Below are 18,819 nucleotides of genomic sequence, written 5' to 3'. Positions count from 1 at the left end.
TGCCACTTCAGGTCTCCCTCCCTTCCTATTCCTGCAGCTTCTCCCTGGGAAAAATGTTGCTGAGATGCAAAATGCTGGCTACTGGACCAATCCCAGTTGTGTAGAAATCAACCTGCAAGGACTTGTGAAGGGCACCTTATTTTGCCCTGTATCCTGCACACACTATTTACTCTTTCCCCCTTCCTGACAACTCTCATATCCTCACCTTTCCTTGCTTCCTTCTGTCCTTCACATCCACCCACCAACCTACTTTTTATCTGCCCCTGCCCCCCACATCTTCAGTTATATATGTTATTTAATTTATACTCATTCTGCACAGTGGAGACCCAAAGCAGAATACATCATTCTCCACTCCCTTATTTTATCCTCACAACAACTCTGTGAGGTACATAAGGCTGAGTGTGTGTGACTGGTCCAAGGACACCTGGCGAGATTCCATGCCTTACTGGGGAATTTGATCCCTCACCCCAATGAGTTCTCCTTGAAAGAGCAAAGCAGCCCTGGAAAAGGCTCCGCCTCCTCTCTCTGCTTTTGTTGACAGAACCAAGGCTAGCAATATCTTTGTGGTTACCTAGCAATGGCCACTGAGGGCATCTGTTTCATATACTGTAGACATATATGAATATGAGTTTTCATATATCTGCTCACACTGAGAATTAGATATCTTGATTATGAGTAAATACCTGGGATGGTATCTGGGCTGTGTCCAACGAAGACAGATTTGTCTGACTGTTCATATTCTTTTCTAAAGAATCGATTTTTTCGTATGTTCTCTTTTGCCTCACGATGTCTTGCTGTATTGCCAGATCATTTGAAATGCTCCCTCTACTGTTCACTGTGGGTCTATATAGTGACCTGTTACTAGAGGTCACGTCGTCTCTTGAGCTCCTGCTACTGCATTTTTTCAAGCGGTCTGACTGAAACTTAATTTTATTTCCCTCTGGCAGATTAGAATTTTCCAGCATTTCTGCATCTAAGCTACCTTTGCTCCCTCTACAAGCAGCCGATCTATTCACCACAGCACGCATCTCAGCAATCAGCTTATCATTCAGAGCACTCAGTTCACAGCTGCTGCCCACAGAGCCTGGCCTGCCTTGGCCTGGAGCTTGCCGTCTCCCCTTTCTCTTTCTCAAGCTTGGAGAAGGCCCTGTTGAATAACCAGAATCTTGCTGACTGACAACTGTAGGGTATTCTTGAGTCTGCAGACTGTTCTGCCGATTATGGTGGGCTTCCATATTTTTGAGAACATTAGCTTCCAAGATTTTCCAAGAGTGCTTGAAGCTGTCCCTAGAACTCAGCTGTCCTAGCTGCGGTTTAACAACGCCATCACCTATTGCTCCTGTAGAATGAGGACTTTTGGAAGACTGGTCTATGTTGACCATATGTTTAATATATTCTCTTCCAACGGGGCTGTATTCTGTTGCAGAAGAATTTCTCACATGTTTTTTTCCAGCTTGATGCTGCTGCATACTTGGATGTTGTAATAACTTAATTTGTTGGGGCTTCTTACTTAAGCTATTGCTTGGCGTTATTTGCGGATTTGTCCCATTCACATTTACGCTGCCAGTGTCCATATCTACAGGGGGCTCATCATAAATTGGCAAGTCGATCGATGGCTCATCATATATTGGTGCTGGAGTAGCATATTTGGGAGATGCAGGCTGTGATGCTCGAGTCTGATTCCCTGAAGGAGGCGGATAAGGGAGCCCATTAGTTAACACTAAACAAAACCCTCCATTCTCTGTCTTCTTAATTTGCATTGACTGCTTTGTTTCCATCGGAGCTGCTGGTTTTTGAGCAGATGGGTTTGGGGCTGTAGACTGAGGCTGGGCATAAAGAACTGGTTTGGGAAGTAGAGATTTCTGGCTGCCGGCTTCTGCAGTACCCTGCATCTGAAGCAAATTGCTTGAAGAAGAATTTACTTGTCTCAGGCTGTTGACTTTGACAAGCATGGCTGCTTTAGTGCCTGGTAAAGGCTGCCACCGGGTAGGTGTATCCCTGTGGAAAAAGTAACACAGTTTTTAGGAAAAGAAAGCAAAAATGTATTGAAATAAAACAGGAGTCCAGTGGTATCTTAAAAGATTAACCAAAGGTATTCCAGCATAAGCTTTTATGAGTCAGAACTCCCTTCATCAGGTGCAAATGTATTGCTGATTTAATGTAAAATGCAGGTAGAACTTTTACCCAAATACTCAGGTGAACTTTCAACAGCCACAATCTTGGTGTAACAACATTGTGCAATAATACCCACTGTTTCTCTCAGACCTATTACACTTTGTAATGGGAAAATAACCACAAGAAAATGCATTCACAAGAAGAAAATACTGATCTCACGGCTTCTGACAAGCCCCCCTGTTTAACACTGCAGAGCACCAGACAATTATTTTTAAGTTAATAAATGCTAAGCAAGGCTTCCACAATTCTAAACCAACTTTTCTTCTGTAAATGAAAAAATAAGACCAGAATTTGACCACATGCAGATTTCAGCTTAGAATAAGTAAGGAACGAAATGAATACTTGGTCCCATTCTGTAAGGAACAAAACAGCTGACTAGTGAGTTTCATTTTCCGGCCATTTTCCCATCTGCCATATACTGTCCTAATAAACAACAAGGAATCCAACAATTTTGACACCTGCTTGTTTCCCTATGTGTCGCTTGTTTTACTAAACCATAGCAACTATTTTTTTCATCTGACATTGCCTGGTTATTAAGAACAAAGGAGGGGCCTCCAGCTTTGCAAAGGTGAGTCATAGGAGAAAACAAGATTACAGATAGGAATGAATCTCTCTTTCATATCCAGCATGCTAGAAAAGGAAGGATTAGTTGCAACATTTTAATGATTTGACAAAACTAATGCTATATGGTGAGAGAGAATGGAGGTTTCCCCGCACCCCAAATGCTGTAGATTTTCTAAAGTAGCATGTTGGTGGCAGCTGAAGACATGTGGGGGTCAACCTGGGGCCAATTACGGAGATTCTCTTCAAAGCTATCAAACAGGTTTGAGCCTGGTAAAGTCAGTGTGTCATACACCTTTCTGTATCTTCAGCCAGGAAAACACATCCTCAGGGCTAGTTCAAGATTAGCGTTTGGGTGTGTGTGTTTGTTCGAGGAGGAATCCTTCACAAGATACTGTCAAAAGGACCTCATCATCTAATTATTAGTTATGTATTGCTATGGCAAGGCATTTAAGGGTAGAGATGGCTCCTCTCACAATTTGTGCAAACAGCAGGAGGTAGCGGTTCTTGTTACTATCAAATTCATGGAAAACATAAAGCTGCCTTAGAGGGAGTCAGATTAATGGTCTCTCAAGGTCAGCATTGTCCATTCTGGCTGAGTCTTAAGCAGAGGTCTTTTACATCATCTAATACCAAATCCTTTTAACTGAAGATGCCAAGGACTGAACCTGGCATTTCTGCAGGCAAACCACATGGTCTATCACTGCACTGCACACACCATTCATTCATGCCACAAAGTACACCCTCTGGGCTCCAGCTGACTGTTCAGGTAGACAACAGAGCTGTATAGAACGGGCTGTTGGACACTTCCCGTGAAAAGTCCTTCACCTATGAGGACAGGAGGACATTTTGAATGATATAAATGCTATTTGGTTGGTTCTGGCCCAGGAGAAGATGTGGCTGCCTTGGCTGGCCTAGAATGACAGGGGCGGGGAAGGGGGGCTGGACTGGTTAGCCTCCAGTAGAGTGGGGTGGATGTCTTGAGAGGGATTATCAGGCCCACTAACAAACTAAGACAACCCTCCCTCCCCACTTCTGATTGGGAGCAAGGTGGGAGGTTGCCTCAGCTGACTTGGGGGCCTGATAAGCCCCCTCAAAGGCCTGGAACTGTTCTCTGGGGTGCATGTTTAACACTCAGAAAAGGGGAGAATCCAGCAAAAAATGCTTGAAGCAACTGCATACCCACCATTCAAATAACCCCGTGCCTTATTTTTAGTGTCTGAGCAGGTCATGAAACAGGTGCTATAATTCCATGTGCCTAGTCAGTTAATAGTGGACAACAGGTACAGTGCATAAAAGGAACAGAAAGAAAACTATGTATTTATTACAGACCTGAGAAATTTTGAGAGGCAACAGCGAAAAGGAAGCATAACTGCTTGAGAGGATCAGGCTTCTGTTCTGTCACACAGGATATTGTGGATTGTGACTGGTATTTAGAATGGTACAAAAATAGTTGTCTTTCACAGCAAAGAAGATTTCCTCTGCCACACCAACCTTGGGATTTAATTCCAGCCCTTACATAAGTTTACACTGTCCCTGCTAGCTCCTAATGTGCTCCAACAAATCATGAGATGCTATAGCAATTCTATTTGCCACTTGTCTGGGATGAAGAAATCATGGCAAACTGCACTTGCTCACTTTCTCAACATATCCAAAGCACTGCAAACATTTCCCAGGCTCAGAGAACAAAGTGCAGTGTTATCTAATATACACTGATTGTTTTTGTCTTCTACCCGAAAGACCAAATGAACACAGAAACAGATCAAGCACAGCATTTAAGCACTAGGGAACCATGAGCCAGAGATAGTAAAAAGTGGTAGCTCAAGTGTTGAAAACGAGAAGGTCAGAAGCAGTACTAAATTAAGGGATGCCAAAAAACAAGAAGCTGATACCGTGCCAAATTGCACAGCAGGAGCCAAAGTTATGAGGAAGTCCACAGGTCAGAGTGCCACAAAGCATAAGCCAAGGATATGCCAAATGGTAAACCATGAGCTGAGATCATGCGGGAAGCATGGCTCAGTAATCAGGAAAGTAGAAGGAACAAAAAGTGTTAGCAAGTATTTTAATCGGACAAAAAGCCTCAGCCATCCCTTAGGTTTTGTAGCTGTTTCTTGCCCCAGTAAACCAATAAGCTGTGTTCATGAGTGAGGCAACTTTGAGGTTCAGATCCTGTTACAGTTCCTAGAACGGACTCACCCTCAACAATCTGCCACAAGGGACAGCAAAGCTCCCAATCCCAGAGTCACCAGTTCAAATCACTGCAGTTCTTGCCAAGGAGAAGAGAAGAGACTGACTCAGCGAGGGAAACACATCAGTGCCAGGGTAGCTTCAGACATGCAATATTGTGCCATGACAGATGGAGAGGAAGAGGCATCTAAACAGGCAAGTAGCAGGGAGTAGGCAGATACATCTGCTGTACACTTACTAGCAAAGGTGAGATGGTGCCAATAGATTCAGAAGTTACTCACATGCTTTTTCCTACTTATAATAGAGTTACAACCTTCTAAATCCACTGAAGTCAGTGGTTTTATAAGGCTGTTACTCTGCTCAGGATGGCATGGCAAGTATACACCGATTTTGCTGACACCATTCTGTTGTGTTTTACCTAGAATCTTAATCTGATACTGGCACTAATCTGGAACTGCCCTCACAATTGCAGTTTTTTGGAGAAAGATGCTGAGAGATAATAAAAATGTGGTTGCAGTGTTGCCTTCTCCTCTTGCTCCTGCAGCAAAATACACCTTTAGAATCCCTATAAATAAACCTTTTCTCTCTGGGAAAATGTTCATTGAATCATCCATACTTGAGCTAAATAACAACAAATGCACAGAAGACTGCACGTTCATAGGATGTCCACATATTCTTTAATTTTTTTCAAAAATATAGCAAATCATTATGATGACAATATATATTTGAAACACAACTAAACTATACTCAGCATAAGTAAGATTATTTTTTTTTGCCATCCAGTCACGGTTGACTGATGACAGTTCTAGGGTTTTCAAGGCAAGAGATGTTCAGAGGTGGTTTGCTATTGCCTGTCTTTGCCTAATCTTCTGGAAAGCCTCCTACCCAAACATTAGCCAGGTCAACCCTGTTTAGCTTCTGAGATCTGATGAGATCAGGCTAGCCATATCAGGGCATAAGAAAGATACCCTACTGCAATAATCAAAACGAATAAATCAACTAATACACATTTTCCAAACAAGTGAATAAAGTAAGAATATTAAATTAAAATAAAAATGTACAGAGAGGACGTTAGAAAAAACCTGCTTTTGATATAATTCACAATGTTGGCCAATTCTTTCTGTCTTTATCCATTAAGACTGTCACAGACCTTAAACAAATACTGCAGAACATACCAACCAAATGTCTTTGGAAAAGGTCCACATAGTCTTCAGTAACAGATTTTCATGATTTGCTATAGCAGTGAAATCAATTCTTCACTGGTGTTTAAATTAAAGATGTAGTTTTTCAGGCTTATAATACTCTGGGAGGTTGGCGGCAGGTTTTTTTTTTGCTTCAAATAGTGCTCTGTTAATCCAATTCTTTTTTTGTCTGTCAGTTAATTGTGACTGTTTTTAGTGTTTTAATTGTGACTGTTTTTAGTGTTTTGAGTTAAACTCTGAAATAATAGTCACCACAGGTTAAATAAACCAGGGCTCGCTAGCCTTTCTGAGCCTGTGGGGTACGTTTGGAATTCTGATACAGGGTGGTGACTGGAACCACTAAATTACCACTGTGAAAGGCAGCGCTCTCCCACACAAAGAAGAAGCCCAAGTGCAGAGAATAGGATTACCAACTCTGAGCTGAGAAATTGCTGGAGATTTATGGGTAGATCATGGGTATAAGGCCATAGAATCCACCCTCCAAAGCAACCTTTGTTTCGAAGGGAACTGATCACTATCATCTGGAGATCAATAGCAACTCCAGGAGACCTCCAGGCTGCACCTGGAGCTTGACAACCTTAGCAGGGTACAAGAGGTAATAAAACCAAGGCTGTAGTGGTAGCTGCCACCAATACAATCTTATTTTAATCTCCATGGCCAATTAGATCTCAAACAGGCTGAACAGCCAATCAGTTCAGGAAGCAAGGTGGATAAAGGATCTTTGGTTCCAGAGCCTTCAAGAGTTCTTCAGTGAAATGATTACACTGTTTAGTTAAGGAGAAAAAAGTTCTATTGGGAATGGAGAGTAGACAAATAAATTGCCAAGAAAGCCAGAGATTTCTCTTCAATGTTGTTCATTGCAAAAACTAGCAGTTACCACAATACTGAGGGGTTCCTTTGATCAACCCCAAGCAGAATTGTAGCTTGTCTTCACAAGAGGAAACATTTTTATTTCACTAGAAGGGAAATACATGATGCTGCATCCTGTGTGTGTTGGAATGTAAATGTGCACAGGAGAGGCAACAAATATCCTTTATGGAAACTGGCGCTTACCCTAGCCTACTCAGGAAAGGCCTATAGAGATGTAAGAGGCTATGTTTCCAAAACAAAGTTATTATGGTTTTAAGCAGTTTCTATTCAGAAGTACAGCTGCTTCAAAATATGACTGGAGAATACCCAATTAAGGTCACTCCATTTCACATTTGGGACATTTCAAGACCTTTCCTGTCATGCAGTTCTACATAAAATGTGCCATTCCAAGCCTGGTCGTGCAGTTCTAAATGCGACTTTTGTGTAATTTTGAATTAGGAGTCAAAAGCATGTTGTAACACACATCCTTATGTTTTGCTGTTCTCCTGCTGCTACACATTTTCACAATGCCTATATCTTGGGCTTGGTGTCATCCTGGTGTCATCCTCAGAAGTTCTTGATCCTGGTCATAAATTCAAGTGCCAATGTGCCAAATACATGGGTGAACAAAAAAAAAAAGGGGGGGGGGCCCAAATTGTTAAATAGTTGGGAAAAAATCCCAGGGTTTAGATCAGGGGTAGGGAACCTTTAACACTCAAAGAGCCATTTGGACCCGTTTTCCACGGGAAAAGAAAACACTTGGAGCCGCAAATAATTTTTGACATTTAAAATGAAGATAACACTGTGTATTTTGGTTTTTTACCGTTACGCTTTGTATAAAACAATTATAGTGTGTTGCTTATGAAATCCATGAAGTGCTACAAAGAAAAATATAGGATTTTATAATAGCATTTCTGATGAATTCCACAGCATTGGATCAACACAATGATTTCACTTTTGGGCTCACCCTGGAAATAACATTATATCATTGATCCTGGATGTGATTTTCAGAGCAGTTTTTCCCTGCCATCCTGCCAAGTGGTGGCAAGCAGAAGATTAGAGAGAGGGAGAGGTGATAGTTGGTGCAATAAAAAAGATACCACTGTTAATACTTTCTACCTAATCTGAGGGACAAATTGGGTTGTTGATAGATGCATTAAGCAGGAATGTGGATGTAGTCATTTTAGTTTTAAGTTCTACAGACTGCAAGGAAATCAGTTCTGCACAGTCAGACTCAGGGCACAAACCATTAAGGCAGCATGTGATAGATATGCTGTGTGATAGATATGCTGTGTGGTGACAGGTAGGTCACTAAGGAGTATGAAGTGCAAGAGTTCTGTCAGAAGCTGGTTACGGTGTTTCCCCTCTCCCTCCAGTGGCTGGGCTTGACAATCCTTCCCACCTTCCCTTTCTGGGGTGTTGTTATCCCCGTCTGCGGCCCCGATCTTAGGGGGCCTGAAAAATGTCAAAGACCTAAGCCACAGGCTAGTCCCCACCCCCCAGGACAACTCTGCACTTTCCTTTGCTTCCCCCTTCTCTTCAGGGTCCACTTCTTGCCCACTGCTCGGGCTCTTTCCCCAGTCTATTTCCTCCTTTCCTTCTTGTTCGAACTCTACTATTTCCATCCAGCTTTCTGTTCCCTTCTCAGTTCTTCCCCCCTCTGGGAGTTTTCCATGGCGTTTGGCCTCCTTTTCTGCTGCTCTTCCCCTCCCTGGGGTTTTTATCCAGCTCTCTGCCTCCTCTCTTTCTGCCTCTCTTTCTTGCTCCTCTTTCACAGTCTTCTCTCCCCTCTTAAACTCCTCCACTCTCCGTTCCACCCTCTACCTTCCGCAGCCTCTCCCTTCTGTCCAGGGCCTCGCTCATCCGCCCAACCCCGCCTTAAAAGCTGCCCCAGTGCCTTCTGGGACGTTCCTGGCCTCGTCCTGGGGTCTCGTTTTCATGCCTCACCCCGTCAGCCGTGGCGTGCTTCCTCCCTCCTCCTGCCTCCCCGTGTCCTGCTGCTGCCCCTCCCGGCCTGCCGGGCAAGGGAGTCAGCCCTGCGGGGTGGTGCCACCATCGCCCCGCTTTGCCGGCCCGCCACCAAGAAGGCCATCCCATCGCCCTGGAGGCTGGGACCGGGCCAGGGACTGCTGCTGCCGCTGGGGCTCGGGACTGTGCGGGCTGACCGGGGCCCGACGCTGCTGCCAGGGTGCGCAGCTGCGTGGCTGGGCCAGTGCCCGCCATTGCTCCTACAAGTCCGGGGAGGGGCCTCCGGGCCACCCCCGGACACTGGTCACCACCTAAGCCTGGAAGCCTTCCCAAACAGCTTTTTCTCCCCCACTGCAGGGAGGGGGATTCCGCACGCTCCCGCACGAACGGAGAGCGTGCAGCCAGCGGCCTGGCCTGAGCCTGGCGCCGCTTTTTCTCCCCCCCCTCTCTGCAGGGAGGGGGATTCCTCACGTTCCCCAGGAAGGGGCAGCCACGCCGGGAGCCGCACTACAAGGGGGAAAGAGCCGTTTGCGGCTTGCGAGCCGCGGGTTCCCGACCCCTGGTTTAGATAATACATACTAACTCTTAATTTTAAGAGCTGAAAGAATAAATTTAGCTATAGAGAATGTGATTCCTTAATCGCTTTCACCCAGGAGAAATAAAAGATGGAAATCATGTGAGCAGGCAGAAACTTGGCAACAGGAGTGTTACAAAACAGCTCTTTGAATGGAACATAAACCACAACAAAAGAAAAAATGAGTTAATTATTCAATGTCTGCTATTCTGCATGGACAAAGTCTCTGGGCTAGAGTGACTCCAGAACAATAGCCCACACTCTCTACCAAAGGTAGTGCATTTACCCAGGCTAAAAAGAAAAGCTGACCGTAAGAAAGTGAAAATATTGTGGAAAAGCCTCAATGAAGTGCAGAACATTCTCGGTTGGCATCCTAGTTGATACCATCCTGATCTTAATTCCTTAGCCATTAAAAAATGTTTGGTCTAACAGGGATATTCAAAGAAGATGGGCAGCCCCATCCATGAGCCAGGTGCCCAGCCGCAGGACCACAGCTGTGTCTGGCTGCTGCCCAAAAGAGGCTTCTCGGTGGTTTGGGGAGTTTGAAAAGCCTCCCTGCCGCTGAGAAACCACAATAGGCCACACCACACTTACGCCAGTCACAAGGTTGGCTTAAGCATGGAGTGCAGCTCGCCAGCGAACTACAGACTGCCAGCATACCGCCTGCGAAGGCCAGGAAAGAGCCAACCAGAAAATGGCTGCCTCACGAGGCAGAGTCATACAAATAGAGGCAAATAAACTGAGGATAGTTTAAGAAATGCACTACGAAAGAGAGGTGTGAGAGAATAAATCCTACATTGTGGTGGCAGCTGCAGCAGAAAAAACATTGTTTTAATCTGTACAGCCGATCAGATTTCCACTGGCCAATCAGAAGCCCTCCTTGGCAACAGCCCCACCTACTTTCTAGAAAAAACCCGTGTCTGGTGCCAGGAAAAGTGCCAGGGGCCCACAGGTCCCATACTCAGGGCAGATGCAATAAGGGTTAGACACCTAAATATACTAGAGAGGTCTTTCTACCACAGGACAGCTTCGAACAATTTCACAAACTGAAAATTCAAATGTATGATATAGCAGCTTGTGTCATGTGCATGTGTGCACCACTGCACATGAAAAATTCTGCCTTTCCCCCTCCCTTTACAAAGACGAAAAAAGTTATAATCTAAATGTTGGGAAATCCCCTACTTCAAAGCTTCAGTTTAAGGATTTCAGTTTCAAGACTCTTGAAGTCTCCGCCAAATTAACATTGCCCTGCCCACAAATGAAGATTTGGTTCCATGCACCAACATTTTGGATAAGATGCAAAAATCCTGGATGAATCCTCTGCAATAGTCAGGGCCTTGTAAAGTCTTTGGCATCTCATATGTAGTTTAATATGTTGTACAAATTATTCTGCACAGTCTTGGCAGATAACTTGATTTAAAGCTTTGAAGGTATCTTGTGGTTTAAAGTTTAAAGACATTATTCACAGTACAATACCGACTGTGAAATAATGAGTCCTGTATGTGTAAAGTGCCATCAAGTTGCAGCCAGCTTCTGGAAACCCGGTAGGGTTTTTAAGACAACATGCTAACAGAGGTGGCTTGCCATTGCCTTCCTCTGCATAACGACCCTCATATTCTTTCGTTGTCTCCCATCAGTACTTGGATAGGAGACCACGAAAGAATATGAGGGTCATTATGCAGAGGAAGGCAATGGTCGACCTTTTCTAGCATCTGAGATCTGATAACGTCAGCCTAGCCTGTGCCATCCAGGTTAAGTCAAAATAATAACCTGAATCGTTTTATTATGCCTAGAATTTTTCATTCCTAATATCTATGAAACTCTTAGACACACGCCTTAAGTTACATACTAGGCTGTAGTTTATCACTTGAGGCTCATCAGTGGCAGTCCAAGTCAGTACCTAAATGTCATATATCACTGAGAAAGAATAAAACACCTGAAGTGTGGGAGGAAATTTCTGGGTGATGGGATTTTGCTGGTGGCAGCATTTTTGCAACTGAAATGGAAGATTCATTCTGCTGCACAGATCTGTAACCTGAAATATAAAGTTTTGCTGTTTAATTCTTCCAAATATATGAACGACTCTCACAGAAAAAATGAAATAAGTCCTTAGACTGGTCAAAGCCACGCGGTTGGCTATGTTACATATTAGAAATTAGAAGAGCCTATATTTAATGTATTATTTCTCTGATGTTTATTGACAGCTCCGGTGAGGTAGGGTCTACCCATTTTTTTCTTGCTCCACTTGCTCGTTGGGAGATCCGTTGACTGCGGCTGGTTCTCCGGAGACAGCTGTGTGGTGGCTTGAGTGCTCGGCACAGCTTGACTGGTTGTTGCAGCATGCTCCGGGACGCCTGGCTAGTGATTCCCTGGCATGCACTTATTTTCTTTGCCAGTGCCTGTTCGCCCCATCCTCAGCCAGCCATGCGACCTCCTGGATGGGCTCTGTCTCTCACCTCTTGACTAGCCAAGTGGCTGCCTGAGGGGGAATCCTTCTTTTGGGCTGCCACTGCCCTGGTGGCCTCCGCAGAGGACTTGGTGAATCTCTCCTTCAGAGGAGAGGAGGGAGCTGCCATCTTGTGTGGTGGAAAAACTAATCAAGCCCTTAAATGACTAATTTCCTCCTTCAAGCACATGCAATAGGAAAAGGGGAGAGGAAACAGCGCTGCACACAACAAGATACAAGACAACAAAAAAACAGGTTCCACAACTAATCTTAGCAAGGAGTAGCTGGAGGTCCATGCACTCCCGATTGAGGCAGGAAAAATACTGGCTCAAAATGGAGTCTACAGCAAAGACAGGAAGTTGAAAAATTGAAGTTCCTGCCTCCTGGACAATGGGGTATGAAATCACCCACCAAGATGTCCTCCGCTTCCAGGAGAAGGTTTTTATTCCCTGGGATATGTTCAAATTTCTGCTTCTTTTTGGTGCCTAGCAAGAGAGAATAAATTGCAGTGAAAGACCCCGGGCAGCCTATTCTGTTTCAGACTGAGGTTTTGAGTAATACTTTGAGATATGTCTTTGGCTCTTGTCCTCCCTCGGTTTGGTACCTGGAGCACCTGTCTTTGGTGGATCACTTGCACATCAAAGTCCTTCCTATCTGCTTGAATGGAGAAGACAGTGAAGAGTTGGCTGAACTGGTTTAATATTAGAAACACAATTTTTTTATTTTTATTTTAATTGGTGTTTATTTCAGTTGCTTGCTTGGACTTGTAGTGTGTTGTGGGGGTGGGGGGGGAGGCCTTGGGGCCATGGCCCAGTTCTTTAAAAGTTAAAATAAAATTCCAAATTCTATTGCTTGTTTTTCCTTGTTCTTCCCCTGTTTGGATTCTATGAAAGGTAAAAAGTAGGCTGTTGGTGTGTTTTCAGAATTTCCATTTAAGTTTGTTGTAGCTGTTACCAAGTTTTAAAGTTTCATAGTTCAATCCCCACCCCACCCCTGGCTTGAGGTTGGTTCACTGGTGTTTTTTTGCTTGCTTTCCAGTTGTTGGTTTATTGCTTTTCTTGATCTTTACAGAATTTTGATTTAAGGTTGCTGTTGTAGCAGTTATCAGGGTTGTGGGGAGATCTTAAAGTTCCATTGTTTAATCTACCCCCCACCACTGTTGTTGGTTCACTGGTGTGTCTTTGCTTGCTGTCTTAAAGTTTCATAGTTTGGGGTGGGTTTCTGGCAGATGTCGTTGTGGGTTAGGCGGGCCTGTGTGTTTCCCCACATTAGTTTATGGGGTTTTGAGGGAGGGTAGGTTCTCTGCTGAGAAAGGTGGAGTAGCATTGTGTTGGAGATTTGGGAGGGGCACTGGTGGAGGTGTTGCTCCAGATAGGGACATCAAATTTGCCACATAGCCGCTAGTGACTCTCCTCACAGGAACCACCAAGTTTATTGAAATTTGGATGGGGGGGGGTGTCCAATTCTACCAATTTTTCCTTCACTTGAGTGCTCACAGAACTGGACCCCCATACCCAAACTTCAACAAACTTGGATGGCTCCTGTGAAAAGAGTCACTAGCAGCTGTGAGGCAAATTTGGTGACACTACCTGGAACAACACCTCCACCAGAGTCCACCCAAAAGTTCCAGCACTATCCAATTGATGCAGAACAGCAAGCCCCGTGTAATTCTATGGTGGGATAAAGTTGACCTAACAGATTCTTGCATTGGAATTGACTAGGTTGTATTGTAGCCTATAGGGAATTTCTGGAGGTGTCCATACAGAGGACATCTTTCAAGGTAGAGGCACCAAACTTGCAGGGTGGCTTCAGGAGACTGTCCTCATAAGAGTACCCTGGTTTGGTTCAGGGAGTCCATTTCTATGGGTCAAAGGGTAGCCCCCATCTCCCATTAGAAACCACTGGAAACAATGGGAGATGGCAGCCACCCCTTTGGGGACCCATAGTATTGGACCCCTTGACACAAACTTCACCAAACCTGGGTGCTCTCGTCAGGAGAGTCTCCCAAAGCCACCCTGCAAGTTTGGTGCCTCTACCTTAAAAATGTGCCCCCTATAAATGGAAAATCACAAAATCCCCCATAAGCTCAAATGTAATCAGATTTTATGGTTCTTTTCTGGAAACCCAAAAACGGTATTTAGTTTTTCAACTTTACCAATAATTTTGAAGACAAAAAACTCCAAACCTTAATTTTACAGTTTTTTCTTAATTTGCTCAAACCTTGCCCACACAGGTTTCCCATAAAATAGCTGTGGTCCCAATCTTTCAGAAAGGACAAGGAGGCAGTCTGATCAGGCAGGGATTTCCACAGCCTGCAGGCCATAGTTGCCCACACACATATCTATGAAGCTTACCTCACGGTGGACAGGCATGTGAAGAATGGCACATCCCATTCATTTTAGACTACAATGAATGAAGTCAATCCCTCATTTACCCTGGTCCAAAGCAATTTAGGTCTTTAAAGTTCAACAACAGTGCTTGAGTTGGACCCAGAAACAAACCGGAAGCTAATCCGATTGCTGCAAAACTTGGGTAATACATGAGTCCATTAACATTGCTGATGTTGAATTCTATACGAGGTGAAGTTTCAAAATGTTTTTCAAATATAGCCTAACATACAGGGCATAATGGCAGTCAAATCTGAACATTACCAAAGCATGCAGCATTTTCCTTAACCATATGGCCTAGCATTCTATTTTGCAATGTTAATTCTAAGTGTTTCTTGCTGCAAAATATGGATCTAGAAAGAAATCACCTAAGTATGCAAGAGTCAATATTAAACCACAACAAATGAAGGCAACCTACACAGAGCTTGCCATTTCTATTTTAAGTATCACTTTCTTCCTCCTCGATCAAATCTGCTGTTTCCAAGCCCCTTCCACCTGCCATGTTGTTGAAACTGGATAACTTTCCTCATGATGGTCTGATAAGTTAGAACAGATGCATCCCAACACCACCAGGGAGAAGGCAGGGCTACCAACTTTACAGTCCTGTCAGGCCTTGCCAGCTTTCATTTAGAAAAACTGCTGTATAGGTGCCAACTTTACACATGTGTCAGAACAGCAAAAAGGATTTGTGTTTTTCACATAGTTTTTAGACAGGTGTTCTTTCTATTTAGCACAGCTGTCTTTGTTCATACTAAACAGGAATTAAAAGTGTCACAGGCAGTTGTCCATATGGAATTAGCTGAACTTTGCACATTATAGCTTTGTAGCATTTTGTCTGCAATTCTGTCCACCTTATCAAAATTCTGAGCCATTAAACTTGTTTGTTTTCTTCAGGCAGCAGCCCCTAATATTCTCAGGCTCAGTGCTATGTCTTAGAGAAACTGCCAGCTACTTCAAACTCTATCATACTAGAGAAAGGGTCTTTTTTTTGTATGACAGATAGTCATGTTAGAGAGAAAGTGAGAAGACTTCAGCGGTTACCAGAAGACTTCAGCGGTTACCAAATCAAGAAACGAGGAAGGAGGAGAGAGACAATTTTAGCATGCATAACCAAAGGGCATCATTCCTCGTTTTCTGGAGGCAGCACAAGAGGAAGGGTAGCAATCTAAGGAGTTAAGTTTTGCACTATTACTCTGAAAAACCCATAAAAACAAGGATGGAGGAGGATCCCACATTAATCTTTAGGTTTAAGTTTAATAAACAAATACTTCTTCAAATTAAATTTTATCTCCGATTTAAATCAGATAGCCACACAGGATGAGTAGAACTAAATCTTCCCCCTTGCTCCTGGCGCGACGCTTGCCACCAACCTGGTTCTGGGTCTGTGGCTTGGGGAGGGAGAGGTTGCACAGGTGTGGCCTCCTGGAATAAGAGGGTAGGGGGAGGGTGGAGAGGAGTGACTTGGGGTGGGAGGAGGTCAGAAAAGGGGTGAGGGAGGATGGAATGGAGTGGCAGGAGTGTTGAAAGGTGAGGCTTGGGGTGGAGGGAGGACTGAAAGGTAAAAGTTGGGGCGGGGGAAGGGTTGGGGGATTTTTAGGGTTGGGGAGGGTTGGAAGGTTAGTATTGGGGTGGTGGAGGGTGATAAGGTAAGGCTTGGGTGGGGGTGGGTTGGGGATTATTAGGGTTGGAAAGTTAGTATTGGGGTGGTGGAGGGTGATATCGTAATATTTGGGTGGGGGGAGGGTTGGGTGATTATTAGGGTTGGGGACGGTTGGAAGGTTAGTATTGGGGTGGTGGAGGGTGATAAGGTAAGGCTTGGGTGGGGAGGGTTGGAAGGTGTGGTTAGGGGTGGGAGAGGATTGGAAGGTAAGCATTACGGTGGGGGTTGGAAGGTTAGTATTGGGATAGGGAGGGTTGGAAAATGTGGTAGGGAGGGTTAGTATTGTATCGAGGGAGGGTTAGGTTAGTATTGAGGATTGGAATGGGTGGCCAGGGGTGTGGGAGGGTTGGAAAGTTAGGATTGGGGTGGGAAAAGGTGGCAAGGTGAGGCTTGAGGTGGCGGAGGGTTGAAAGGTAAGGCTTGGGGTAGGGGAAGTTGGAAGGTATGAAGTGAGGTGAGGGCGGCAAGGTGAGGATCGGGATGGGGGAAGATTAGAAGGTGAGGCTTGGGTAGTGTGAGGGTTGGAAGGTATGGCTTTGGGTGGGGAGGTGGAAAGGCTTTTCCAGGTTTAGCTGTAGTGGCACTGGGCTGTTTATGAAATATCCTCCACCAGTGTTACCTTCCACTACTGCTGCCGCCCAGTAGCTAGTGTTAAGGATTCCTCTGCCCCAATCAACATTGGAACTGTTTGTTCTCTCCTGCTGATGTGGCTATTGATCCCTGAAACAGGTAGATGCGAACTTAGGGGGATTCCACACAGCAGATTTACAAGAATTTGCAATCATTGTAAATAAATTCATTTTCCATTTATTAAAGGAGAAAATGCATTCATTTACAACAACTGCAACATATTATAAATATGTGGTGCAGAATCCACTTTAGTGTCGTGTATCACCTGTGACCAATTTGTCCTGAGTGACTCTGCTAGGAGTTTAGCTTCTTGAGAAGGTCTAGAACCCTTATAGTATTGCAACCAGCTTTGCTGACACACACAAACTACCATGTTAAGGTAGTTATTTTATTCATGCAAAGATAAATAAAGTACACAAATAAAAGCAGGACTCTATGCAGTTGCTCAGCAAATGTACATTCAAATACAAATGCAAATCAGAACCTTCAGCAATTTGCGTTGCCACTCCTTGTCGAGACTTTTTAATTTTTTAAAGCACCATATGTACATTATGCAATGAAATATACATTCAACCCACCCAACCATTTTTCTTCCTTTCTTTGTATAAAGTTAATTACAGTTTCAAAAATGTTGAAAGATGCTTCAGGGATAATGGAGGAGATAGTTTAGAAACATCGCCAGTTTCCCGACAGTCCGTACTATGTATAGTTGGCTACTGAACCAACACAGAGAACCGGTTTCCCAAACTTGCTACAACAGAGAGACTTCTACATCTAAACAAAATGTTTCAAATGCATTTTCACAGTAGGCTTACCATTCACAGTAGGCTATGTATCTACACCATTCCAAGATGTAAACCTTCTCACAGCTGCCATTGTTTCAACCAATGAGTGTATTCAGGCTCAAGCTGACCTTGTATCGAAATAAACTGAACTGATCTGCATACATGGGCACTGGTATGAATAATACGCATTTGGATGCTTTGCACTTACCTCTGCTTCTATTATAATGTTTATTAAACATCTGATAAATTAATGTAGCAGATAAATTATTCAGAGAACTTGTGTTTAGTTTTATAGCATTCTGAACTCCCTTTTATACCTGAAATTGCTGGCTTATCTATGAGCATGTGTTATCACACACCTAGGAAACAAGGATTCTGGAATATTGCATTCTGGAACATTACAAAATGCTCTTTTTAACTGTCCTACAGGCTATACATGGCTTTCCCCTTCAAAATATGTACTCATTTTTGTCATTCTTCCTTTGCTTTAAGTAAGTAAAGAAGGTTGTTGTTATGGGTTAATAATAAGATTGTTTCAATATCAGGTGTATTCTCCACAGTGATATTCACCCCACAGTGGAAATATTTAAGAACTCTACCCTGCAAACATAGAATAAATGATGCTTTTAAACTAACTAACTAACTAAGACAATTAAAAAAACTCATAGTAAAAATATCAAGCTATGGAGGGTATCACAGTTCCTATCACTAAACAGTCACAATTCTTCTAATTTCTAATAATACACCCCATCAAAAGAAATCAATCATGAAGTCATGATCAAAACGTTATTCTTTACCTGTACAGTATTTTTCGACTTGTGCAACTGGATCACTACTTGCAAAATTACTTTCAATTATCATGTACAATTCCTTGTACCACCAAGAATACTTAAGAGAAGTAACTTTCAGGTCCTACTCGCCAGACAAATCAAGCATCCCCAGTTCTCTCAATCTGCCCCTTAGTTCTGATTATAAAGTATGGCTTCTGGCTATTCCACATTACTCAGAATGTTTTTACAAATTAATGAAAAGGCATGAAATTGCTCCTGGAATGTCCAAATTTACTTTAAAGCAGTACATTCCAAACTTCTCTGTTTCTGATTGGTCAGCTGAAAGCCAAGGAATACACTGGGAAAGTAAACACTCAGCCCACATGTGCTCTGCTTGCTGCAATAGAAGAGAAGTACTGTGAGGCTCTAAAACTTACATACACTTGGAAAAGATGTTGGTCTAATAAAATGATCACGTGACTTTTGGAAAATTGATTCTCTGAGGTGAGAGCTTCGTCAGCTAAAGACAGTTCATAATGTATGTGCCAAAAATGCCTGCAATGCAAACCTCAGCCATCTACTCACGCTTTTGAACCCTGATACCAGTCTAGGTACTGAGGAAAAC

The 18,819-nt window shown here is 43.6% G+C and overlaps 1 protein-coding gene across 2 annotated transcripts in view; it reads right to left on the bottom strand.

Moving 5' to 3' along the window:
• Window positions 1–18,819, bottom strand: part of ARHGAP39 (Rho GTPase activating protein 39) — a 102,866-nt gene that overhangs the window by 21,682 nt on the left and 62,365 nt on the right. For both annotated transcript variants that reach the window (XM_048497990.1, XM_048497991.1), the window contains exon 3: window positions 684–1,998. In XM_048497990.1, the coding sequence (XP_048353947.1) occupies window positions 684–1,998 (1,315 nt within the window). The remainder of the gene's footprint in view (window positions 1–683; window positions 1,999–18,819) is intronic.

The sequence above is a fragment of the Sphaerodactylus townsendi genome, linkage group LG05, assembly GCF_021028975.2.
Source record: "Sphaerodactylus townsendi isolate TG3544 linkage group LG05, MPM_Stown_v2.3, whole genome shotgun sequence".
Classification (NCBI taxonomy): Eukaryota; Metazoa; Chordata; class Lepidosauria; order Squamata; family Sphaerodactylidae; genus Sphaerodactylus; species Sphaerodactylus townsendi.
Note: the sequence above shows the minus strand (reverse complement) of the source record. Positions and strands in the feature narration are given on the sequence as shown.